At 40.5% G+C, this 27,957-nt stretch overlaps 1 protein-coding gene across 1 annotated transcript; it reads left to right on the forward strand.

Moving 5' to 3' along the window:
• Window positions 1-208: 208 nt before the first annotated feature.
• LOC105702600 lies at window positions 209-27,798 on the forward strand. The gene is made up of 4 exons (XM_012430279.2): window positions 209-387; window positions 17,351-17,519; window positions 25,202-25,461; window positions 27,607-27,798. The coding sequence occupies exons 2-4, from the start codon at window positions 17,352-17,354 to the stop codon at window positions 27,707-27,709; spliced, it is 531 nt and encodes a 176-aa protein (XP_012285702.1). The 5' UTR covers window positions 209-387; window position 17,351; the 3' UTR covers window positions 27,710-27,798.
• Window positions 27,799-27,957: the final 159 nt, after the last annotated feature.

Below are 27,957 nucleotides of genomic sequence, written 5' to 3' on the forward strand. Positions count from 1 at the left end.
AGACCCCATAAACGAGTTCCGCCGAAGATCCTAATTTTGTCCACGTAGAATCGCGTATTTCATTAAGATGTTCATTGTTTTCTTAGACTAGGTGAGGCAGGGGTGGAGGGATGCCGGAACACGGTTGTGGGGACACCTTTACACCCAGGTGGGCGGAAAGAGGGCGGTTTATCGACCAGGGTACGGACCTCGCGAGACTCAGTATTCGCGGGACCATCACCCCGTCGAAACGACCTCTGGTGTGCATCTCCAAGTAATCCACTTGTTCTGCCATTTTCCGAAAACTCGATGACCTGTCGGAGATCCGTGTGACTGGAAACGTCATCGGGATTTGACAGCTCCAAAGCCACGTGGGTCGTGGACCGCCAAGGCAGGAGACGCAGCGAAGTGAGTACCCCCAAACACCATTACACGTAACAAATGAACACTGTTTATGGAAGTCAAGTAACCGCACATCAAGAAGACGTCTATGTTCATCAGAAGAAAAATATTGGAAATTTATCCGTCGATTATTTCCATTTTTCCGAGAATTTATCTTCGGTTCCGGGCTCGAGAGTTAAGGGGGTTAGTAGGTTGGGAGGTGGATCTTGATCAAAGTGGGTCCAAAAGGGAACGAAAAGGAGGAGGAAATAATACAGGACTGTTTTAATCGTATCTTTACGTAGAATTTAAAATAAAAGAAGTTTTAAACGCCTCAAAATGCCGGGCTTGGGGATGCTGAAGATTTTTTAGTTTCTCTTCAGGGCGAATTCTGTCACTGATTATAGAGAAAAGATGTGAAAATGATTTCTATTGGCTTCTTTGTAGTGGAATCTACAGTTCTTTTCGGTATTTTCATTTGATCATTACTTACTACATTACTCTTACGCAAAAAATCTGTATGGACCTTAAGGGGGTTAGTAGGTTGGGAGGTGCATCTTGATCAAAGTGGGTCCAAAAAGGAACGAAAAGGAGGAGGAAATGTTAGGGGACTATTTTAGTCGATGCTTTACGCAGAATTTAAGGTAAAAGAAGGTTGAAAATGTCTCAAAATGGCGAAATTGTGGGGGCTGACGATTTTTTATTTTCGTTTTCAGGCTGTCCGTGATTCGGGGAGAACGATCGGTACGAAAGGAAAAGTTAGGGTGTTTTTAGAAACTGGAAAAGACTATTTAAGAAAAGATGAGATGGGTTTTCGACGAACTTGGTACAGAAATATCAACGATCAAAGTGCAAATAACAATGAACAATGGGTTTCCATTGATTTCTTTTTGCTAGCATCTGAATTTCTTTTGCATCGAAAACTCGTGCCACTAGTTATTAAACAATCTTCTCCAGTTTCAGAGCCCACCTTAACAATTTGCCCCACACTTTCCGTGCTCCTGGAACGACGTACATTAGGAATAATAATAAAAAATCTCCATCCGACCTAAGTCCGGCGTTTCGAAACATTTCCAAACCTTTTAATCTGAAATTCCCCGTAAAACATGAAATAAAACCCGCCCGTATCATTTCCTCCCACACGTTTTCATTCTCTTCCAATCCAACCTTGATTAGGACGCATTTCACAACCCACTAACCCCCTTAATGCCTTCAGGGACATATCTCTTTTAAACAAAGAGTTACCAAATGAAATTGTAGAAACAGGACGACATATTGAAGTCTCTGCAATTCGATTGGCCAGTTCTTGTCGTTATGTTTACGGTCACCGTAAAACGTATCCGTGAAAGCTTTTATGACTTTCGATGTTCGGTATCACATCCGAATCGAAGATGGCGTCCAGGACTTTCCAGGGATCCTCGTTCGGCCGATTGTTCAACAATCCTTATCAGAGAAGACGACTTTCTTCCTCTGCGGTAAATGTAGAAGTGAAATGTAGGAAAGTGCTCGAGACGTGAGTTAGCCTTTTGCTCGTTTCTACTTTAAACTCGAGAGCACTTATGCCTTCTACGTAAGCGTCGTTAAGGGTAACGTAGTTTACTTGTTGAGTCTTTTATCACTCAGTTCTCGAGGCGGCATCGTGACTTCATTGTCTTGGACTCCTGTTTTCCTGTCCCCTTAATTTCGTCCCCGCGAAAAAAAAAGGGGGGAACAATTATGCGTCGATATCAAGCGAGGTATTCGTGAAAGCCTTTACGACTTTCGATGTTCGATATTACATTAGAATCGAAAATGGCCTCCAGGATTTTCGAGAGTTAATGAAGGAAAGCGCTTGAGACGTGAGTTAGTCTTTTGCTCGATTCTGCTTTAACCCTTTGAGCTACGGAATTTTAGGAAATAAAAAGGCCCGTGTTGCACAGAAATTTTATTTCCTTCTAAACCACCTTTAATTCACGCATTAAGAAGGTGGGACACTTTTAATATCACCGTGCCTCAAAGAGTTAAGGGGATGTGAAAGTGGCATCCGAGGATTCGATGGTTCATGAAACTTTTCTCTGAACTGGGTGTACCGAATCGTTTCAAACATTTTAATGTTAACATAGAGATTATAAGATAGGTCCTGACACCCGTGAAATTTCAATTTTTCAAAAACTTGTTTATATACATTTTTAATTTTTTTATAAAAAATGAAATTTCATGAGGGCCAAGACCTTTCTTACAGCCTCCATACTCATGTCCTACAGTTTGAAACGATTCGGTACACCCAATTCGGAGAAAAGTTTCATGAACGATTGGTACATCAGATGCCAGTTAAGGGGATGTGAAAGTGACATCTGAAACGTCAATCGTTCATGAAAATTTTCTCCGAACTCGGTGTGGGGAATCGTTTCACTCTGTACAAAGTGAATGTGAAGGCTATAAGGAAGGTCCTAACCTTCGAGAAATTTTATTTTCTTTTTATAACAAATTTTAAAAATACCCCCTGAAAAAGTATTTAAACAAATTGACATTTCATGAGTTTCAGGACCTTCCTTATACCCTCCATTCTGATATTGTAAAGTACGAATCGATTCAGTACCCCCAGCTCGGAAAAAAGTTTCATGAACGAGAAATTTACTTCCTTTTTATAACAAACTTTCAAAATACCCCCTACAAAAATATAAAAAAAAAAATTGAAATTTCATGACTTCCAGGACCTTCCTTAAACCCTCCATTTTTATACTGTAAAGTACGAATCGATTCGGTACTCCCAGCTCGGAGAAAAGTTTCATGAACGACTGATTTCTCAGATGCCACTTCACATCACCTTAAGCTCGGCAACACTTATTTCTTCTACGTAAGAGTCGTTAGGGGTAACGTAGTATACTTGTTGAGTCTTTTATCACTTATTTCTCGAGGGTGCATCACGGCTGCATTGTCTTGAACTTCTGTCTTACAGTCCGTTCATTTTCGCCCCGGCAAAGAAAAAAAAAGAAGGTAGCAATTGTGCGTCGTTTCTCTGTGAAGTACCGCGAAGGTCATTGCGCACTTCCGCGTCTTTCAGCTTTTCGATGACACTTCTGAGATAATGATCCGCCGACCCACTTTCTTTTTTGGGAAATGATCCGCGGAGGGGAAATAGAAAACCCGGGGAACGGGTCGAGTGGGCCGGTTGCGGAATTCGTTGTGCATCTACGGGGCGATAAATGGGAATCATTGCACTTCTCTGCGCATCTGTGTTGATGACCAGTGGTCGCCGAGTCGGACATTTCCCTCGTGCTCCTGTCCTGACCCATATTCGGGTGATCCCGATTGCAGGAAAAAAAAGTATTCGACATAATATCCAGGAAATTAAAGCGAGTTGTTATCGAACTCTGGGATGAATCGCGAGAAATTTTTTCGTCATTATTATGTCGTTATCGCCGAGGGTATTCACTCGGGAAATCATGGATTTTAACGCTTCAAGACATATGGAAATCAGCTGGACATCGCAAACAGCAATCACGATATCGCTGGAAATCACCGAACACTGTCACAATTTGCAGGCCGAACGTCTCTTGCTACCGAATTGCATTGTTGTTTATCATATGAAATCAAAGGCAATTGTGGATATTAACGCTTGAAGACATGTGGAAGTCAGCTGGACATTGCAAATAGAAATCACGATATCGCTGGAAATCACCGAACACTGTCACAATTTTCAGGCTGAACGTCTCTTGCTACCGAATTGCATTGTTGTTTATCATATGAAGTCAAAGGCAATTATGGATTTTAACGCTTCAAGACATGTGGAGATCAGCTGGACATCGCAAACAGCAATCACGATATCGTTGGAAATCACAGAACACCGTCACAATTTTCAGGCCGAATGTCCTTTCCTACCGAATTGCATTGTTGTTTATCATATGAAATCAAAGGCAATTGTGGATTTTAATGCTTGAAGACATGTGGAAATCAGCTGGACATCGCAAACAGCAATCACGATATCGCTGAAAATCACCGAACACTGTCACAATTTCAGGCCGAATGTCCCTTGGTACCGAATTGCATTGTTGTTTATCATGTGAAATCAAAGGCAATTGTGGATTTTAACGCTTGAAGCGATGTGGAAATCAGCTGGACATTGCAAATAGAAATCACGATATCGTTGGAAATCACCGAACACGGTCACAATTTTCAGGCCGAATGTCCCTTGCTACCGAATTGCATTGTTGTTTATCATATGAAATCAAAGGCAATTATGGATTTTAACGCTTCAAGACATGTGGAAATCAGCTGGACATCGCAAACAGCAATCACGATATCGTTTGAAATCACCGAACACTGTCACAATTTTCAGGCCGAACGTCACTTGTTACCGAATCACATTGTTGTCTATAATATGAAATTAGTGGCAATTGGTTCTCAAATGAAGGAAATCGTGGATTTTAAAGCTACAAATCATGTGGAAATCAGCTGGACATCGCAAATAAAAATCACTGGAAATCGATGGAAATCAGCGAACACTGTCATAATTTTAAGGCCGAACGTCACTTGTTACCGAATCACATTGTTGTTTATCATACGAAATTAAAGACAATTGGCCATCAAAGAAGCAAATCGTTTCCACTGATTCCTAAGTGAATAGGTTATCTCAGTTATCACCAAATAGCCCCGAAAGAAATAAGAAACAAATATCTTAGTTGATCTCGTTTGCAGAAAAAATATTGGACATAATATCTAGGAAATTAAAACGAGTTATTATCGAACTCGGGAATGAACTATGAGAAATTTAATTACCATTATAATGGTGTTATCACCGAATAGTCATGAGAAAAATAAAGATCAAAGAAGCGTGAATCAATTATTGATTATGATTTCCTACACTCGGGAGTATGTCAGATTATAATTCAAAAGTTGCGGACAAAAACCAATAAAAAAGTGAGAACAGGAAGTGTCCCTTCAAAGGCAGTTTGATGACTTTAATATCTCCAAACAATTGAGCTCATAAAAGTCGTTGGCGATTCTCTCGGTTTATAGATTCGTATAAACCTAAAATCGCATTCCAATTAACGTCACTGGATGAAAACCATAAATCTAAAAAGAGCAAAGGGCACGCTTTCGCCCCCAGAGATTGGAAATGAACAAAATGGACAAAAAGCACTGTACGAGGTATTTCGACAACCTCTGCATTTTTAAACAACTTCGGTTAGTCTAAATTCTAAAAGCTTTTTCAAATATTATATCGGTCCGCAAGTCCTTATCGGGTTATATTATTTTTCACTTTTAATTGTTAGCTTTTTTGTTTTCCATTCAAACAAATTTTTGAATTGATATATTCTCCATCGTTGTCAATGATATTAAAAGCCATGTGCTGGACAATGAGTGAATACCCTTTAAAAAAAGAACAAGGTGGTCTTCGGAAACGACGTTATCAATGATATTAAAAGCCATGTGTTGGGCAATTAATGAATGCGTTATTAAAAAAAAAGCGGGGTGATCGTCGGAAACGACGTTATTAATGATATTAAAAGCCTTGTGCTGGGCAATGAGTGAATGCCTTTAAAAAAAAAAGCAGTGTGGACTTGGAAACGATGAAACTTCGTTGGGAAAGCGAATGGGGTGGTTCGACTACTGCACCGTGTGGTAATGTTTGGATAGGTCACCCTCGTATTTACACATTTATTTAGAAATTTACAATAAATATTTGCCAATTCTTTTTTGAAACATGAAGCTTTTATACGACTTTATGAACTAAAAGTGTGCAAAAGTAATGGACGTTTTTAATAGGGTTGGAAGAACAAAGCCCGCTTGTAAAAATGAAACAGCTGATCGAGGGGTGTATCTCGATGCTGCGTTTGGCAGTAATTCGATGGGTCACCCTTGCATTTACACATTTATTTATAAATGTATAATAAATATTTGCCGATTCACCTTTAAGACACCAAATTTTACGGTTTTAATACGACTTTATGTACTAAAAGTGTAGAAAAGTAGACGTTTTAAGTGTTGAAACGACAAAGTTAGTTTGAGAAAACGAAACAGCTGATCGAGGGGTGGTTCGGCGCCTTGTTTCGCAGTAATAGGGTGAACCACCCTCCTATTTACACATTTGTTTACAAATGTACAATAAACGTTTGCCAATTCACTTTTAAGACACCAAATTTTAGACAATAAAAGTGCCCAATAGTAATGGACGTTTCTAACAGGGTTGAAAGGACAGAGTCCGTTTGTGAAAACGAAACAGCTGATCGAGGGGTGGTTCGGCGCCTTGTTTGGCAGTAATAGGGTGAATCACCCTCCTATTTACACATTTGTTTATAAATATACAACAAACGTTTGCCAATTCACTTATAAGACGTCAAACTTTACGGTTTTAATACGATTTTATGTACTAAAAGTGTAGAAAAGTAATGGACGTTTTCAACAGAGTTGAAAGGACAGAGTCCGTTTGTGAAAACGAAACAGCTGATCGAGGGGTTGTTCGGCGCCTTGTTGGCAGTAATAGGGTGAACCACCCTCCTATTTACACATTTGTTTATAAATGTACAACAAACGTTTGCCAATTCACATTTTAGACACCAAATTGTAGACACTAAAAGTGCACAATAGTAATGGACGTTTCTAACAGGGTTGAAAGGACAAAGTCCGCTCGGGAAGACGAAACAGAAAATGATCGATGGTTCGACGACCGCCCCATTTGGCAGTTATTGGGCTGGCCACCCTCGTAAGCATCGCAGAATGCTAGAAATGTAACGACTGGAAAGCGTGGGTGGTCGAAGGCGGCCTGGAAGTTGGCCAGCAAAGTCGGGGCGCATTCGGTAATGCATGTCGGTAGACGTCGAGGGAGTCAACGTACTCGAAATCGGCGATACGAGGGCGATGCCGTAAATCCCGGGTGGCCTGCTTCGCGCATTCCGGCCTCTACGAGGATCGCGATTTACGTAACGCCGACGACCCGCGAAACTCCCCTAGCAAATATTACTTAGGGCAGTGTTCAAACAAACCTTGTATCACGAGCTGACGGTTGTCCACGAAGTTATCGCGACTTTGTTCTATTTACGATTTGACGCTTCATTTGCATAGGCACGGCTTTAAAGCGCGGCCTTCGCTTTACATTTTGATTACGATAATTGTCTTTTAAATACTAATTTACTAACTTTGTTTTATTTACGATTTGACGCTTCATTTGCAAATAACGTTTGGTTCTCTTCGCTCCCATTTTAGGCACCGCTTTAATGCGCGGCCTTCGCTTTACACTTTGATTACGATAATGATTTTTTAAGTACTAATTTACTAACTTTTTTCTATTTACGATTTTGCACTTCGTTTTCAAATGCGGTTATTTCTCTTTGCGCTCATTTTATGTACCGCTTTAAAGCGCGGCCTTCGCTTTACACTTTGATTACGATAATTGTCAATCAAATACTAATTTTCTTTTTATAGCGTCGATGGCCGTGGGTCATTCGGAAATAATTAAATATAAATAAGTCACATTTTTAATTAGTAATACATCTCAAACGGTAAAAATAGAAATGGTCATCTTATTTTTTGTTCTATTGACGCATTCTTTACGGGACCATTTCTTCCATTGGGGGCCCTGAATCCAGATCTGGCCCATTTTACTTTTAGCGACGTTCAAGGCTACGTATATCCTTCGAAGTTAATCCAAAATATGAATCTGGGAATTCACGAATATATCCACAAAAAGCCTGTTAATTTTCATGAGACAAAATTTTGCCATCGGGTTTGTACCCCATAACCATTTCCTTCCCTTTCTTTAGGCTTTTTACGTACCTATTTAAAGTCACATGAGAAATTTCAAAATCTCTAGCTACTCTCCTCTGACTGGGATTTTTATTAATAACTAAATCTGCAACACGTTCGATGATTTCTCCAGATGGACTTCTGTTCGATATCCTTTTGCGGACACGGGGCATGTTCAAAGAATCCGAAAAGAAGAGACAAATATATTGTATCGAATTTATCCGTGGGAACGTAGATGATCGGGGTCAATTGTCCCATGTTACATTTCTGCCAGTCCGACTTGTTACAATTGTTCCCGATGGCTCATTTCAAATAGTTGATACAATAACGGCAATTTAGAGCCATTCTAATTTCACATGCATTAAACATATAATGAACATCTGTAGGTATAATACCGTGACATGATTAAATCCGTTTTATCCCCTCCGAATTTAATATAAATCGAAAACATTAAACTCATAATAATATTACTCACCCATGCCTTATTACGAAAAATGAAAATACAAAGAAAATAGAAAATACAAAGACCTGATTTAATAAACATGGAACTACTGACAGATATTCATAGTATCCATGGAAAGCTTCCACTGTTTCACCGCGCTTTCTCAACATTGAATAAATAATTTATAACGTTTGTAATAATTGCCCGGTGTTCCATTTGACCTCGGTCTCCCCTACTAATAGGGGATGAATTTTATGAATATTTGTAACGGGGCAAAAAGACTGGAAGGCCGAAGCTTTACATCTCCTGAACACAAAACTACATCCCGATGTCATAAAATGGTAAATTCATAACAAATGTATACTAATTTACTATCAAGGCGTCAAATTTATAAATTCATTACCACTTTGTATAACAAATGGGGAGGAATTTTCTGTATATTTTGAACGGGGCAAAGGGGAGACGTTGCCCTGCCGCCGGGGGTGGAAGGCCGAGGCTTTACACCCCCGGCGCAAGGTGGCACCTTCCAGGGTGAACCACCTCCTGTCGTGCCGTGTCCGATAAGCAAACATAACCCAACATAAACCCAACCCAATCTAACCTAACCTAACTTAACCTAACCTAACCTAACCTAGCCCAACCTAACCTAACCTAACCTAACCTAACCGTGCGCCGCGCAATCCAACTATTTGCATCTGGGATTTATTTTTATGACGACCGTCTACCGCGTCGATGGCAACCTTAATATCGAATCCTGACAGAGAAACTGTGCCAGTCTTATTTTTTTTAGACGCCATAGTTCTCCCGTGTTTCCGGAATTCCCTTGTAAACGGTGACCCAGTTATCAGAATTTCATCCGGTTATTAAAAGTATTGAAAATATGCATACACTTTTAGTACATAAGGTTCAGGAATTGGGAATCCGATGTCTTACATCGTGAATTGGTATACATTTATTATAAGTTACTAAATAAGTTTTCTAATTTTGTGACACCGTGTTACAATTTTGTGAAGTTTTATAGGAATGTCGACATACTTATGTGCTCGTATTAACCAGCGTAACATAGTAAAAAGAACATAGGAAGGGTTAGTTAACAATTCAATCAATGTAACTACAAGGAACGAGTTGTTCCAACATTGTGCATAGTTGCGAATATCCATTAAAAAATTTACCGTCTACGTAAGAAATTCAATTATTATGAATATGAACGCTATGCTTACGGTTCTGTCAGGTTCTCTTCTACCTCAAGGAGTAAAATATCATTTGATGCTGAAAAATGTGGTTTTTTGACGATCACTTCCCTTTTCTTTCTTCTTCGAGAGGGGCAAGTTTATAATAACTTTGCAACGGGCATAACCTTTCTAGAATATGAGGTTACAGCTCCCAGATAAACCTTTCATTATCCTGCTCGTATAGTAACCTCTTCATGTAGTTAATATTACCATTCCAAATGGCGATCAGTCCTACACCTTTTAGGCGCAGCGCCATGGATACAGTACCCATTCGCAAGGTTACATTTCCCATTCCATGTGGTCAATTTCCCCATTTGTGTGGTTTTACTTCCCACGGTATTTAACCCCTGTCCCTATAGCAATTGTAACCAAATTATTTCTTATCCCGGGTGGAATTATCGTGGGACTGAACGGCGTAGGTGGAAAATAATCAGCACCTCCGAGGTCTTTTGAATTTCTTTCGAGTTTCGCGTAATGCCCGAATCACTGGGAGTAATTACCGAGGACGGAAAGAAAAGGGTAAAAAATTCTAGGGACTCGCAGTCTTTGTTTTCGCCTTCCCTTTGTTAGGCCGAAACATATTATTACCATTCCAAACGGTGATCAGTCCTACACCTTTTAGGCGCAGCGCCATGGATACAGTACCCATTCGCAAGGTTACATTTCCCATTCCATGTGGTCAATTTCCCCATTTGTGTGGTTTTACTTCCCACAGTATTTAACCCCTGTCCCTATAGCAATTGTAACCAAATTATTTCTTTTTCCTGGTGGAATTATCGTGGGACTGAACGGCGTAGGTGGAAAATAATCAGCACCTCCGAGGTCTTTTGGATTTCTTTTGAGTTTCGCGTAATGCCCGAATCACTGGGAGTAATTACCGAGGACGGAAAGAATAGGGTAAAAAATTCTAGGGACTCGCAGTCTTTGTTTTCGCCTTCCCTTTGTTAGGCCGAAACGCCGGGGAGCGTGACGGGAGATCCCGGAAACGGAGGACCCTCCGAGGTTTAATCAGGAGAGAGAGAGGGGGGTAAATTTTAATTCGGGTCTTCAGCGGCTAATCCTCGCCTTTTCATCGAGGAATTAAGGGGCGAGTGGATCTTCTGGCCCGGTTTTGGCCCGCTTCTGGCTAAATTCCAGAAGCGGAAGGGTGCAGGATGAATCGGGGGTGACTACAGTCGCGGCCTACCTTCGCGGGACATGCAGCCATGACACCGAGATCCAGGCCACTGTCCCACTTTACGCCTTTCCGAGCAATAAAGGTTACCCCTTCCTAAGTCGATACCTAACCGACTCGTATGCCTGCACGGGATAGTCGACCTGTCCGCTACCTTGCTCGAAATGCTTCGATATTTCCAACAATTTTCGATTATACTCCGCGAAGAAAAGATTTTCATCCAATATTGCTTATTCAGATTAGGGGGATATGATAATGCTTCGAAATTTCCAACGATTTCGAATTATCCCCGGTGAAGGAAAGATTTCTTTCGTTCATAGAAAAGATTTCTTTGATTATTGCTCATTTGGATTAGATGATATGAAAATGCTTTCTAAATTTACAACAATTTCAATTATACTCCGTGAAGAAAAGATTTCTTCCAATATTGCTTATTTAGATTAGGGGTATATTATAATGCTTCGAAATTTCCAACAATTTCGAATTATCCCTGGTGAAGGAAATATTTCTTCCATTCATAGAAAAGATTTCTTCGAATATTGCTCATTTGGATAAAGATGATATGAAGATGCTGCGAAGTTTCTAACAATTCCGAATTATACTCTGCGAAGAAAAGATTTCTTCGAATATTGCTCATTTGGATTAAGATGATATGAAAATGCTTCGAAATTTCCAAGTCCGTGAGGGTCGAAATTCGACTAGCGGTTCGAGGAAAATGAGCCTTAGGGATCGAGTCCCGTGGTCGGACGAACTGCGTAAAGTTCAAGTTACAATTAAGTTCAAAAACGCGGTGGGTAAACTGACCCTAAAGGTTAAAAAGTCACGTAATAGAGGATTGACGAGACATTCCGCGGTTTCGTGCAGCGACTGACGAGGGCAGTCCGCATAAGGGTGGGTCCAAGCCCGTGAGGGTGGAAATTCGCCCGATAGTCCGAGAAAAATGAGCCTTAAGTCTCGGCTCTAGAGGTCGGACGGATTACGTAAAGTTCACAGTTCAATGGTTCTCCGGCGAATGGAGGTACTAGCTGATGCGTCGTTGTAAACTGGCAATGAAGATTAAAAAAGTCCCGCAATAGAGAGTTAACGAGATATTTCGCGCAGGGTTTCGTGCAGGGAGATGAGCGTAGTCCGCATAAGGGTGAGTCCAACTCCTTGAAGGTCGGAATTCGACTAGCGGTTCGAGGAAAATGAGCCTTAGACATCGAGTCCGGTAGTCGGACGGTTTACGTAAAGTTCACATTTCAATAGCATTTGATAGCGAATTCATGTGAACAACCCTAAAGGTTAAGAAATGCATGTCCTAGAGGATTAACGAAACATTTCTTAATTTCGTGCACCGACTGACGAGGACATTCAGTGGAAGGATGAGTCCAAGTCAAAATTCGTGAGGGTCGAAATTCGTCTAGCGGTTCGAGGAAAATGAGCCTTAGGCATCGAGTCCAGTGGTCGGACGGTTTACGTAAAGTTCATTCAATAGCATTTGAAAGCGAATTCACGTGAACAGGATCTAAAGGTTAAGAAATTCATGTCCTAGAGGATTAACGAGACATTCCTTAATTTCGTGCATCGACTGACGAGGACATTCCGCGGAAGGATGAGTCCAAGTCAAAATTCGTGAGGGTCGAAATTCGTCTAGCGGTTCAAGGAAAATGAGCCTTAGGCATCGAGTCCAGTGGTCGGACGGTTTACGTAAAGTTCACGTTCCAATAGCATTTGATAGCGAATTCATGTGAACAGCCCTAAAGATTAAGAAATTCATGTCCTAGAGGATTAACGAGACATTCCTTAATTTCGTGCACCGACTGACGAGGACATTCCGCGGAAGGATGAGTCCAAGTCAAAATTCGTGATTGTCGAAATTCGTCTAGCGGTTCAAGGAAAATGAGCCTTAGGCATCGAGTCTAATAGTCGAACGTCGTCCGTAAAGTTGACGTTCTAATAAATGCGAAATGTGGCGGGTAAACAGACCCTAAAGGTGAAAAAAAAATTGCCACAATAGAGGGTTGACGAGGCATTCCGGGATTTCGTGCAGCGAGTGGAGGAGCGTAGCCCGCGGAAGGGTGAGTCCAAGTCCTTTAGAGTCGAGATTCGCTCGGCGGTCCGAGGAAAATGAGCCTTAGGCCACTTGTCTGGGGGTCGGACAGGTTACGCAAGGTTCACGTTCCGATAATTGACCAGGCGAATGCGTGTCGACAGCCGGGTCTGCCCAAGGGGTGTTTCTCCCCGACGCGTGCAACTGCAAAAGCCGCAGGTGTGTGGGAGCATCGAAGGGGCAGTCTCTCTCGGAAGGTGATTTCGCAGGGGCAGCGTGGTGCCCCCGGCTGCACCCCGGTTGCCTCCGGGTGCACCCCGGCGCACGCGGCAGTTCGATACGCCACGGCGCAGCGGACGTCGGCCCCGAGACCGTATCTAGGGCACCGCCTCTAACCAATTTATACCCAACCCCGTTCTCGACAAGGCACAATGGACCGATCCACGTGTCTGACCACGGACGTAAACCACCCCCGGTCCCTTTGACCGAGGATTCCTCCCTTGCCGACGCAGTCCTACCTCGGAAATGAATGCCGCGAGAAACGTCGTGGGTGCGGATGAGATACATTCCCCCGGAAATCGAAATAGACTTGTCCGTCTACCCCGGCGGTTCTTAAGGTGACGTTAAAGTGGCGTCAAAGAGGTCTCGTTTATGAAACTACTCTTCAAACTGGGTGTACCGAGTCGTTTCAAACGTGAGAATGCGAATAGGGAGGCTGTGGGGAAGATCCTGACATCCATTAAATTTCAATTTTTTTCAGAGATATTTTCAAAATATTTTATAAAAAATGAAATTGTATGAGGGTCAGGACCTTCCTTATAGCCTCCATGTTTACCTTGTACACCCAGTACACCCAGTACACCCAGTACACCCAGTACACCCTTGTACACCCAGAGCGGAGGAAAGTTTCGCGAACGATTGAGCTTTCGGATGCCACTTTCACATCCCCTTAAGGTGATATGAAAGGCGCAAATGAATTTAATTGTATACTTTGTATTGTAAATTGTTAAAGTGTATCCTTTAGTAAAGGACCGAGAAATTGTATACTTGTATTGTAAATTGTAAAATTGTATCCTTTAGTAAAGGACCGAGAAATTGTATTCTTGCATTGTAAATTGTAAAATTGTATCCTTTAGTAAAGGACCGAAACCCTTTTAGTAAGAATAAGTAAGTGTTTAACCCTTTTAGTACCGGGCGAAAAAGAGGTGCTTATGTCAAGATAACCGGCCGAATTTTACGATCTTACTAGGATTTAGAAAAAGGCTCATAAAAACCAAACGAAAAGCAATATTTACATAATTCAAAAAGCAGGGTACTAAGGACAAAATAGAGAATAAAACAGTGACGCTAATTTTTCTATAATCAGTGAAAATTACATAAACAAAATTACAAGGTGCGGGCCGATATATCGGCTCTGGCACTTTTCGCCAGGGCAGCGAGGGCCGATATATCGGCCTCCGGCACTAAAAGGATTAAGTTCTCAAATGACTCTGATTGTTATAGGTGTTGTTGTATTGTTATTTTAATTTTCTCGTAATGAAATTAGACTATTTATAACGTATTATAAATTTATTTTGACATAGAGATCTCTCGCAAAGCGAATAGTAAAGCGCTACAAGGTGCGGGCCGATATATCGGCTCTGGCACTTTTCGCCAGTGCAGCGAGGGCCGATATATCGGCCTCCGGCACTAAAAGGGTTAATAAAGGACCGTAAGGGAGTTTTACGATTGCGGTCGAATGACGTGGCAAACACGACGAGGAAATTGGAGGTCTACGGCGAGGGGTGGAAGTCAGGGGTTGCTCGCTGTAAACAGGAAATCTTGGAGAAAGAAATCGATAATGCAAATTAATCGGGGAAGAGCATGAGCACGTGGCGGATATTAAATACGTAGCTACAAGGACGAAGTGTCGAGAGGGTCGAGAGGACCTCGAGAAGGGGTTGTTGCGACGTAGGCATCGAGAGGGATCCCGAGAGCGTTCCGAGGGTGACGACGGACCTCGAATGCTAGGAAATTGCCTCGGGAATCGATAAAAAGTAGAAAAGGTATTTGCAAGGCTGACTCTCGATCGCAAACTCTGACTTCCGGGCAGTGGTCCTTAACCTCTTCACCTACAATATCGCGTGAGACACGTGGTATATCAATCGGGCCAAACGTTAACAAAACGTGTGAGAGACGTGGTATGTCAATCGGATCAAACGTAAACAAATCGTATGAGACGTGTGAGACTTGAATGTTCAGCGAAACCGTGAAATGGCCCGATGTATGACCGACATTTTTGTTGTTTGTGGCACATGCTATTGGAAGTTAACCTTTTCACTTGCAATATCGCGTGAGAGACGTGGTATATTAATCGGGCCAAACGTAAACAAATCGTATGAGACGTGTGAGACTTTGAATGTTCAGCGAAACCGTGAAATGGCCCGATGTATGACCGACATTTTTGTTGTTTGTGGCACATGCTATTGGAATTTAACCTCTTCACTTACAATGCACCGAATTGCTTCAAATTTTATCACGTAAATATGGAGCATCAAAGGAAAGTCCTGATACCCGTAAAACTTCAATTTTTTAATTTCTTTGTAAACGTTTTATTTTTATAAGGTAAAAAAATTATCATTTTAAAGTGACATGGAAGGAGCACCCGAGGGGTCAATCGATTATGAAAATTTTCTCCGAACTGAGTATACCGAGTTGTGTCAAATTTTACCACGTATATATTGAGGATCAAAAGAAGGTCCTGCCACCCATGAAATTTCATTTTCCCCGAAATTTTCTTTATTTATCATGAACTGGAACCTATATGGTGCCGTCTCTGCATATTTTGGATATTTTATGTACTTAAATGCGGCCGACAAGTAAAAAAATTTGATATCCTTATCTCAGGGACTTTGGTGATCTGTATATTTTCTTTCTCCGGCTTCAAAGAGGTTAAGAACCACTGCTTCAGGATATGCTTCGACAAAAATCGATTTTAATGATGAAACTACGTTGCTTCCGTTTCCGACCACGTGATCGGCTCGATGAAGAGCGTAAACTTTATTCTGGTCGATTTGGTTTATCGCGTGGCTCGCAATTTTTCATACAGTTTACCCTGGGATAACTTCCTGGCGTGCTCGTTCGAAGTTTCGCCGTTTTCTCGGCTGATTTCGCGATCGTTCTACTTTCCTTATCGAACGTCCACCTCTCCTCGGAGCAGCTTTCGATCCTGCGAAAACGAGGTTCCCTTGGAGCGTTCCTTTACCCGCAGTGTGTCGGTATGGTACAAGAAATTCTGACAAATTTCATCTCCTGTATACACTTACGCGAAGGACGAAGTTACGACTTCCTTCTCGTCGAAATTCACATCCATACAATTTATTTGTAGGGTCGGAACGGTGCAGGAAATTCTGATAATGCGGCGGTAATTGTGAATGCGCCGAGTCAAACGTTGAAGAAAATAAATTTATCCCATATTTAGTGTTGACTTAGGCCACTTTCATAATCATCAACACGTATGCATTTATACACACGAAGTTCCTATTTTACCTAAATTCATATTCATATAATTTGTTTTTAGTGTATTCGTCCGCTACAGTAAATTCTGACAATTTTCATCTACCATATGCACTTGTGCAAAGGACGATGTTGCGACTTCCTTTTTGTCTAAATTCATATTGATGTAATTTATTCTTAGTGTCGGAACGGTGTAGTACATTCTGACAATTCTCACCCACCGTATGTAGCGATAATTATGAGTGTTCTAAATCAAAAAATGAAAGAAAATGAATTTATCTCATATTTAGTGTCGACTTAGGCCACTTTCATAATCATCGATGCGTATACATTTATACACACGGAGTTACGAGTTCCTTTTGGTCTAAATTCACATTTATATAATATATTTTTAGTGCCGGAATGGTGCAGGAAAATTCTGACAATTCTCACCCACCGTATGTGGCGATAATTATGACTGTTCTAAGTCAAAAACTAAGGAAAATGAATCTATCTCACATTTGACGTCGAATTTGTTTAAATTAAATGATGTGGTTATTTTTGCAACAGATGAAATGATTTAGTCCACTTTCATAACCATCGGCACATACGTTCTTATACACAGAAGTTACGAACTTCTATTTTGTCAATATACACTGATATCATTTTATAGTGTGTCCATACGGTACAAGAAATTCTGACAATTTTAATCCATGATATGCAGTTATACAAGAAACGAAATCTCTACTCCCTTTTTGTTTAAATTAACCCTTTGGTTTAAATTAACGCTTAGAGCGCCTAAAGGCGTCCGACGTTTGGTCCAATATTGCTTGCACGGTTAGACGAATTTCACCCATATGTCGAGATGGCTCCGTCTTCAAAGGGTTAACGTCGTTACAATTTGTTTCCAGGATGATCACGGCGCTGCCCGTACCATCGGTCAAAGTCTTCCACAAAACTTACTACCAGGAGAAAAGTACGAGAATAGGAAACAGTCAACCAGGAAGTCCTTTGGCCGACAGCGAAGCTGTGTTAGCACTCGTTGATAAGGAACCACCCGAATATTACTTCTGTGGAAAGGTACCTAAAAAATCATACCGAGGGGGTATACACTCAGGAAATCGTGAATTTTCATGCTCGAAATCACGTGGAGATCAGCTGGAAATTGCAAGCAGAAATCACTTGAAATCGTTGGAAATCACCGAAAGACTGTCACAATTCTAAGACCGAACGTCATCTGTTATCTAATGGCATTGTTGTTTATAATACGAAATCAAAGGCAATCGATTTTCAAAAAAGGAAAACGTTTTCACTGATTTCCAGTGAATAGCCCCTCGAGTCATACTATAACTCATTTTTTCCACTTACAATAAGAAAATAGAGTTAATATTTATAAATAGTTAAATAGAGATACGAACGCAGAAACTATGTAGTTTATTTACGATTATTTATAATTTAACTTTACCGACGGAATTAGTTTTACGCTATTTATCAAAGTTTTCGCATGTGTATATTCAGAACAGACGAGCCGTTTATATAATTTGTTAAAAGTCTCTGTTGGATAACCATAGAATGTGGTTATTGTATGGACAACCCAATATTAAAGCATATAATTTCGTCCAAGACCGGGAGTTAGGTTACCTATTGATAACGCGGATAAGTTTCAAAGGGTGTGCAAGGTCTATTGTCTTGGAAAGGATGCAAGGATTCAAATTTTTGTTCTACTTCTAATTGAAATAGGAACAAGGACATCCAAGATAAGTTTCAAAGGGTGTGCAAGGAGTAATGTCTTGGAAAGGATGCAAGGATCCAAATTTTTGTTCTACTCCTTATTGGAATAGGAACAAGGACATTCAAGATAAGTTTCAAAGGGTGTACAAGGAGTAATGTCTTGGAAAGGATGCAAGGATCCAAATTTTTGTTCTACTTCTAATTGGTATGGGAACAAAGACATCCAAGATAAGTTTCAACGAGTGTGCAAGGTTTATTGTCTTGGAAAGGATGCAAGGATAAAAATGTTTGTTCTACTTCTAATTGGAATAAGAACAAGGACATCGAAGACCGGGAGTTAGGTTACCTACTGATAACGCGGATAAGTTTCAAAGGGTGTGCAAGGAGTGATGTCTTGGAAAGGATGCAAGGATCCAAATTTTTGTTCTACTCCTTATTGGAATAGGAACAAGGACATCCAAGATAAGTTTCATAGGGTGTGCAAAGCCTATTGTCTTGGAAAGGATGCAAGGATTTAAATTTTTGTTCTACTTCTAATTGGAATAGGAACAAGGACATCTAAGATAAGTTTCGAAGGGTGTGCAAGACCTATTGTCTTGGATAGGATGCAAGGATTCAAATTTTTGTTCTACATCTAATTGGAATAGGAACAAGGACCTACAAGATAAGTTTCAAAGGGTGTGCAAGACCTATTGTCTTAGAAAGGATGCAAGGATTAAAATTTTTGTTCTACTTCTAATTGGAATAGGAACAAGGACATCCAAAGCTGGGAGTTAGGTTACCTACTGATAACGTGGATATGTTTCAAAGGGTGTGCAAGGCCTAATGTCTTGGAAAGGATGCCTTGGCCAGACTGCCATTAGTCACCCTGTTTTATCATCGCTTTGATTTCGCCGGAATTGATTAGATTAGGAGATTTATTCTCCCCGCGTAGATACGAACATTATACAACCCTAAAGGGAAGGAAATTTAGGTTCCCCAGCTTAGCCAACAAACGTTATTACAGACCTATGTGGGAACATTCAAATATAGAAACGTTCTAATAACGCTTTAAGGTGAAGCGAGCCTCTCAAATCCCTATCGAAATCTCGAACCCCTGTCAAACCAGTCGATTCGAATGAAACACTTTTTTTTAAGGGTATTGGATCAAACTGTCTGAAACTTTGACACACGACTCGTGAGCACCTAGGAATTATCCTGACGCTTTCAAAATTTGGATTTTTGACAAACATTTTTTAACTAGCACAAACCGGAATGAAAATGACGTCGAGCTCTCATATTTCGATCGATATACAATTATTGAAGGCTCTGATATGTGGAATAAAAGTTGTCAAGACAATTGTACGACAATTTAGGACATTGTGGTAATCGAGAAACTCGTATTTGAATGGAATAATGGCAAAAAAGTGTCTTACGCGCTTCTATGCTAAAACGATGGAAATACGAGGTCTCGGAATGAAAATTTAATTCACCTGAAAATCACAGATGGCGCAGGGGGTCCCTCTGCAGTCAATTAGGGCCTCAGAAACCATGAATCCAGAGGATTTCTGGAGTTTTACTTCAATTTCTTTATAATTATTGTACGGAAACAACAGGTGGAGTATGCCATTTAGTACAATACCCAATATAATGCGACACAGCTCTAGATATAAAAACGAACGTCGGCAACGTAGGTATTTAGAAAAATCTTTTTCACCGACGACGATCAAGTTCCTCGACGTGTTTCATTTCACCTTAAGATTAAGTCCGAAATCGCGGTTTAAACTGTACGTGACAGTCAATTCGAAAAATGAATTAATAATCGCCAGCATAAGGTGCCTTGTGCCAAGTATTTATCGGTGTCACATCTTTGACGTGCCAAGAAGATAGGAGTCAAGGCCTTTTATCATTTGTGTTATGGATTCTCAAAAGAATATTTTATACTTTCGCGCCTTTCCTTTGTTGGGTATATTCGATAACACACAATGGAAGAAAAATCCTTAGATCCCGTTTCATAAGTCTCCAAGTGTCATATGTGTCAATTTAGAGCTCCTTCAAGGCAACGCTCGTGTGAAAGAGGAAATGTAATCAGTGGGCGATAACGAGATCTGGTATCAGCTTGCAAATTTCCTTCTCGTCTTTCACGTTCAGGATTTTGAAATCCATAGCTTCATCTGCCCTAACTCACGGCGACATACCTAATTCAAAATTACTAGATTAAAAAAACATCCCTTAATCCCAGATGTTGCGTCCTTAGTAGTACAAAATGTTTTCTAAATATTTTTTTGTAATCTTTGCTAGATATCTAAAGTCGTAATCACCGTATGTCTGCCTTAACTCACGGCGACATACCTAATTAAAAATTACTAGATTAAAAAACATCCCTTAATCCCAGATGTTGCGTCCTTAGTAGTACAAAATGTTTTCTAAATATCTTTTTGCAATCTTTGCTAGATATCTAAAGCGATAGATGTTTTAAGATGTCTTGTAGATTTCAATTGAAGATATCCAAACTATTTGTTGAAAATCTCAGTGACATATTTACTTTTTAATAATGTAGAAACCTGTATCAAAATTACATTTTTTAATTTATAAACATGTAACTCGGACTCTGCAAATCAAACTCAATGTTTCCAGAGGTATCACGCGAATTAACCTTCGCAAAACCGCGAAGGTTAAACCGTTAGCAACATGGCAACCAATCTTTTCAGATCTTCAATCCACAAAATGTAACACGATTAAAACAGACGCAACTAGTGGCTCGCATTTCTCGCTCGTGCAGCGCCACGGCGGTCCAGCGGACGGCCGGAGAAACTCCAGGGTCGCCTTTTGAGAAATGAGACCACCGCTTCGATAACCTGTTCAATTCTTTATATAACAGATCCACATACAATATAATTTTGTGAGAATTAACCTTGGAAAAAACGTCGAAGGTTAACATAACCATAAGCAACGTAGTTAAATAACTTCAATCTTCTTATATCCGATTCATAATGAAATCCATGATTTGATTGTACCCTCCCTAGTACAATAGAATAATTTCTAAACATTTCTTTGTAATCGTTGCTAAATATCTCATGCGAAAGATTTAATAAGATCTCTTGTAGATTTCATTCGAGGATATCTGAAATATTTGTTGAAAATCTCAGTGACATATTTACTTTTTAATAATGTAGAAACCTGTATCAAAATTACATTTTTTAATTTATAAACATGTAATGAAAATACAGTTTTTTTTTTTACTTTACGATCATTGTCGGATACTGTAATTGGTACAAAAGAAACACGACAAATTTTTGAAATGCTTTTGTATACCAATTTTCAATCACATTTATTAGAATTTATAGACGATTGTGTACAAAGGTACATGAATATCAGTGATTAAATGAACATGATATTAGACTCAGTCATAAGACATGTCCAGGAAGACTCGACCACTAATTATACCCTGATTTTCCATCCCGGACATACACACAATTGCACATTTAAGATAAACTCGCATAGTAAATTATTTAACCCTTTTTATTAATTTCTTCCCTCATCTTCCAGTACCCTTAAAAATGTTCAACACTATTTTACGAATTCTCATGTAGATACGGTGTTTTTCAAAACGTAGGGTGCATTCAACCCTTTTTCAATCCTAGGGTCGCTGTTTCTAATTTTGGTACAACTACAATTTTATTCGAAAACCCTCGAGATATTGACTAATGTTTAATGGTAGCTCAAAGTAATTAAAAACCGCGGTTTCCAATTTTAGAAAATCGAAGCTTCAGGTGGTTCATCTTCCGTCAATTGGAAGAGGTAATTATTTATTTTCTACCCCGCGCCCTCTGGAATCACAGCGGAAATCGATCTCGTCCATTATTGGCTGTTAATTTGAATTATTAAGAAATAAATAGAATCGGGATCGATCTCCTAACGTAAATAGACGGTATTAAACGTGCATCCCTCCAGTCGGCGGGGAAGGGCAAACACACGTTAAGGGTTGGAGGTGACGTCACTCGGAATTGCGTGGGCGTTCCTCCTGTGGGTGGACTACCGCCTTGCACAACGTTACTACTATACTTAATGCTAATCGATGGAAATTCCTGGCGAACATCTGCGACCTTTCGCTTTTCGAATGGTCCTGGACAGTCCCAACCCGTCTTCCTCCTACATAAAACAACAAATTAATATTCCCCTTCCTGCCCCACCGTTGTTGATCATTCATTAGTAACGTTATGGATTTAACGAATGAAGCATAGAAACCTGAAAATCCAGAAAATGTTGGGACCTTTGGATAGATAAAAGGCAATTTGAATTTGAGACATGTAGTTTTGCAGGAATTGCACGGGAGAAAAAAGAACGGGGGGCGCACACATATAAACCGGAAGTCAAGCGCGTGCTGCTTCGAGATTAAAAATGGTGTCCGGGCGCGAAAGTTCAAATACGAAGAAAAACCACAATGCCACATAGCATGTGTAACATAAGATCAGTTTATTCGAGTAAAACAACCTCTTGGAGGGTATTTTACCGAACGGTTTGACATTTTGCCAGATGAATTCCGAACACCCAAGAAATGTTCCGACGCTTTCAGAATATGAATTTTTACATTTTTCTAATTTAGTCTAGACCAGAATCAAAATGGAGACGTGCTGTCATATTTCGATCTTCATACAATTGGGAATGGGAAAAAAAAATCTTGAAAATGGTCATTCTGTTTTCCTTCTCATCCCACCATAGTTGGTAATTAATTAGTAACGTTATAGATTTAACGAATAAAGTATAGAAACCTAAAAATCCAGAAAATGTTAGGACCTTTGGGTAGATAAAAGGCAATTTGAATTTGCGACAAGTAGCTTTGCAGGAATTGCACGGGGGAAAAAAGAACGGAGGGCGCACACATATAAACCGGAAGTCAAGCGCGTGCTGCTTCGAGATTGAAAATGGCGTCCGGGCGTGAAAGTTCAAATACGGAGGAAAACCACAATGCCACACAGCATGTGCAAGAGAAGATCAGTTTTTATTGGAGTAAAAGAACTTCTTGGAGGGTATTTTACCGAACGGTTTGACATTTTGCCAGATGAATTCTGAGCATCCAAGAAATGTTCACGAAATGTTGACGGAATGTTCAAGGAATGATACTTTCAAAATTTAAATTCTCAAACGTTTTTATGATTTAATCTAGACCAGAACCAAAATGAAGACGTGCTGTCATATTTCGATCGTTATATAATTCCCCTTNAAATCGAGAAATCCAGTTGATTCGAGTGAGACAATTCCTTGGAGGGTATTCTATCGAACTATTTGACATTTTCCCAGATGAATTCCGAGCCCTTAAAGAATGTTCACAAAATGTTCACGGAATGTTCAAGGAATGACACATTCAAAATTTGAATTTTCAAACGTTTCTACGATTTAATCTAGACCAGAACCAAAATGAAGACGTGCTGTCATATTTGTCTGTCATATTTCGATCGTTATACGATTCTTGAAAGTTCCAATATAAAAAACGAAAGTCTCGGGACAGTAGCGTAATAATTAAAAACAATTTAGTAATTCGGAAACACGGATTTGAAGATGATAGAGACGAAGAAAGCCTTGGAAACTCCCACACTAACCTGAATGTAACACGTGCAGGGCACAAGTTCGATTGAACAATAATTTCAAATTAACTTTTAACCCATTATTAGTGACAATGTCCGAACGTATCTTACACGGTTCATGACGGTTCAAGACGAAGCGTGAAAATTATTAACAAGTCCCCAAACTACTACACATGCCTGTGACTAGTATTTGCCAATGCCGCCGCCAAATAGTTGGATAAAAACAAATGTCGCCAAATAGTTGGATAAAAACAAATGTCGCCAAATAGTTGGAAAAAAACAAATGTCGCAAGTTAAGGTTCATCATGTTTCCAGGTAGATGGCTATTTCATGGCTTATCTTTTGTAAATATCGGTACGGTTTAACCTACGGGACGATATCCCCAACTTTACCTTAAGAACATTTCCTGAAATAATAATTTACAACAGTTAATAAATAATCCTTTTCGATTTAGAAGCTTCATTTTTCGTGTGGCCACCTATCGAGTTCCTTGTTTGCTTTCACCTTATACATTTTTCCACTTAACGTTGTCCACCGAATTCTCTCGATGACCTCGATGATAAAAGTAGGATCTTTCCCATGAGAGGTTGCCGAGATCATTCGAGGTTGACTTGACACACAGGAGCGTTACACGCGCTCGACTGACTCCTACCGAATGCCCTTGAATTACAGAGACAGAGTGTTAAAGGTGCAAACTAGGTGGGGTACGAGAGGTCTTCGTAGTTGAAGTTTAAAGCCTGGATCGATCGGTAAACCGTCCCACCGGAACCACACGGCAAATTCCGAGAATTTCGTTGATTAACAACGCGCAGGCTCCTGGAATTGGGGGATGATTTCATCCTTTTCCTCGTTAAGGTGAAATTAAACCCCCCTCGATTCAGTTAATTCTAATGCAACAACTCTTTTTTAAGGGTATAGGACCAAACTATCTAAAACTTTGACACATCACTCCTGATCATCTAAGAATTTTTTTTAAGGGTATTGCCCCAAACTGTTCTAAACGTTGACACATGACTTGTGATCATCTAACAATTGTCCTGACACCTTCACGTAAAATTGTCCTGACCCTTTCGTTTCTCATATCAGAGCCTTCGATAATTGTATATTGATCGAAATATGAGAGCTCGACGCCATTTTGTTTCTCGTCTGGGCTGAGTTAAAGAATTTGTTTTAAAAATCCAAATTTTGAATGTGTCAGGACAATTCTTAGATGATCAGGAGTGATGCGTCAAAGTTTCGGACAGTTTGGTTTAATACCCTTAAAAAAAAGTGTTGTGTTCGAATCGACTGATCTGAAGGGGGTTTCACTTCACCTTAAGCTTTTGGATGCCACTTTCATATCCCCTTAATATATGGACAAGTTTCGATCCTAAAGAACTGTTACAATTAATTGTGGAAATAAAAACGGGAAAGTTGTTACAATTGAACTCGGTCCCTATTAGTAATGAATTTCGAATCGTTTAACAGGTGAACTCCTTGCACGTGGTGGTCGGATCTCTTCTCCTTGGAGTGATCGTCCTGGTGGTTGGTCTGGTGCAGCTCGCTCCTGGAGCGGAAGCTGCCCAAAATTCGGCTGCCCTCATAGCTGCAGGATGCGGTCTTCTCGTAGTAGGTGTTCTTTTGGCACCTCTCAGGGCCCTCTGCATCAGGAGACAGAAGGCAGCCCAGAAAGACGGCACTCATCAGCGCAGTGTCACCAGCATAGACATGCTCCTGGCGCAGCATAGGTGAAAACCATGTTTATATAAAACCCACCCCTCCGTACCTCCCATTTACCCGAAAGGCGTCTCTGCAATTATTCGCCCGGGTAAAGTAAACGCGCACCGCGTTAAAACGTAACGCGATAAATCACGGCAATTAAACAACAAGTAAAGAAACATTTCCCTACGCGACCGTGGTTTCTGCGAGCCTCGTTAGAGTCTAATTAATAAGGCGTATACGCGGTTAAATTTTACACTAGTCATACTGAAGTTAAAGCGACGTAATATTTATAAAAATTATCTCCAAACTGGGTGCATCTAATTATCTTAAACTCTAACACATGATTGTGGAGGCTCTAAGGAAGAACGCGCAGTCTGTAAAGTTTTATTTTTCGAAAAAAAAAAGAAAAAATTTTGCATTTTTCTCGGACATGAACGAAAAAAAAAGGTATTTTTTCTCGAAAAATGAAATTTCACGGGCAGCGTGTTCTCCCTTAGAGCCTCCATAATGACGTGTTAAAGTTTAAGGTAATTCGGTGCACCCAGTTTGGAGATAAGTTTTATAAATCTTTTGACTTTTTGGCACGTATATATCACACTTTCATATCATCTTAAGTAGGATGAAAACTTCGACGCGGGTCACGACGTCACTTTCTATCAAGGATTGCTCCACTCTCGAAGTCTCCGATCTAAATCTAGAAAACAAAGACGAATCAGGAAATGAAGATTTTAAACTTCCGCGGCCAGAGTTATTCTTTAAAAAAATGCATCAAAAAATTCCGAAGTCTCCATAGAAGCCCAGAAGGATACGGACGTTCGATGCTCGATAAATAGTACGTTAGCCGACAGATGGCGGCGCTGTAGTCATCTCTCCATCTCTCTCAATCTTATAGAGATATATAGCGAATTGCATTTTTTCTTTATCTTACCCACAGTACTCGCCTTTCTATATGCGTCTCTTTTTCTCCCGTATGTGAGACATCGATGGTTAACACATGGGATCTCTCTTTTACCCCCACTTCTTGTTTGTTAGCCAACTTTTAGAGCATCAAGCGATAACATGAGATCTGGGCTTCTGTGAAACTTTTTAATTCTTTACTCATGTCCATTGTCGCCAGAGGCCGACGTTTCGCAAAAGTTGAGGTCCACATCATCAGATGTACAGTAGGCACCCCCACATCGGAAATATGGAAGGAAACCTATTGGAGAATTTAGTGCTTTTTTAGTGCTATTTTAGTACTACAACCTGGATTTTAGTGTTCCACCCCTTATACCGAAAATCGGTGGTGGTGCTAAGTGAACGTTCACTCGACACCCCCACAGAGCATACTACGTTAAGGGAAAGATTCACGGAAAAAACGAGTATGCAGCATTTTGGTGCTAACTAAGTGCTTTAGGAATACCCAAGAGCCTGATCCGAAACATCACCCCCTTCACCCTAAAACTACCCCCGATCATATAGGCTCCAAGAAAGAAGAGGTAGAAATAATAACACATTTTACCCGTTCTTCTCTCGCATTATTTTGGTGTTATTTAAGTGCCTTAAGGATATGCAAGAGCCAGATTCTAAAGACCACCCCTTTCACCTCAAAACTACTCCCAATCGGATAGGCTCCAAGACAGAAAAGGTAGAAATATAAAAATTTTCCCGTTCTCTTTTCGCATTATTTTGGTGCTATTTATGTGCCCTGTGGATACCCACGATATCCTTAAAGCACTTAAATAACACCAAACAAATGCGAGAGAAGAACGTGCAAAATGTGTCATTACTTCTACCTTTTCTATCTTGGAGCCTACACGATCAGGGGTAGTTTTAGGGTGAAGGGGGTGATGTTTCGGATCTGTCTTTCGGGTATTCCTAAAGCACTTAAATAGCACCAAAATGCTGCATACTCGTTTTTTCCGTGAATCTTTCCCTTAACGTAGTATGCACTGTGGGGGTGCCGAGTGAACGTTTACTCAGCACCACCACCGATTTTCGGTATAAGGGGCGGAGCACTAAAATCGAGGTTGTAGCACTAAAATGGCACTAAAAAAGCACTAAATTCTCCAATAGGTTTCCTTCCATATTTCCGATGTGGGGGTGCCTACTGTACATACATCTTCATCAGGGCAGACACCGATGTAAAGGAAATAATCCCTTGGGTAACTAAATTCATGATCTTCCGGCAGGGACTTCACGGTTTTGACACCCGACGAGCTGGAAGACCTAGTGGGAAGACCCGCTGCCACCTTAGAGGGAAAGATCCGGAAGCCGGGTGGCCACAACACCTAGGTATCATTTGCCCCGAAGAATCATCAGCAATCATCATCGAGCTCTCCAACCGCCTCCTCGCCATCGCCAGGAACCAGCTCCTCCATCTTGTACACGCATCCGTACGACTCAAAAGAACACAGCCTGGTCTGAAGACCTCCAGCCCGTCTTCCCATCGAAATACCTAAACCAACGGCAACATCCATCAAAATCTTGCGTCAGGACCAAGGCAAAAGTACCAACGAGCGGATCGATACGTATTCGTACTT

The sequence above is a fragment of the Orussus abietinus genome, unplaced genomic scaffold, assembly GCF_000612105.2.
Source record: "Orussus abietinus isolate OABI.00-Male unplaced genomic scaffold, Oabi_2.0 scaffold239, whole genome shotgun sequence".
Classification (NCBI taxonomy): Eukaryota; Metazoa; Arthropoda; class Insecta; order Hymenoptera; family Orussidae; genus Orussus; species Orussus abietinus.

What these genes read in the sequence shown, in the direction of transcription:
- LOC105702600 (XM_012430279.2), top strand. Translation starts at nt 17,352, where the DNA reads ATGATCACGGCGCTGCCCGTACCATCGGTCAAAGTCTTCCACAAAACT. An exon ending in AATATTACTTCTGTGGAAAG is followed by an intron (nt 17,520 to 25,201) that starts GTACCTAAAAAA and finishes ATCGTTTAACAG; the next exon opens with GTGAACTCCTTGCACGTGGT. An exon ending in ATGCTCCTGGCGCAGCATAG is followed by an intron (nt 25,462 to 27,606) that starts GTGAAAACCATG and finishes ATCTTCCGGCAG; the next exon opens with GGACTTCACGGTTTTGACAC.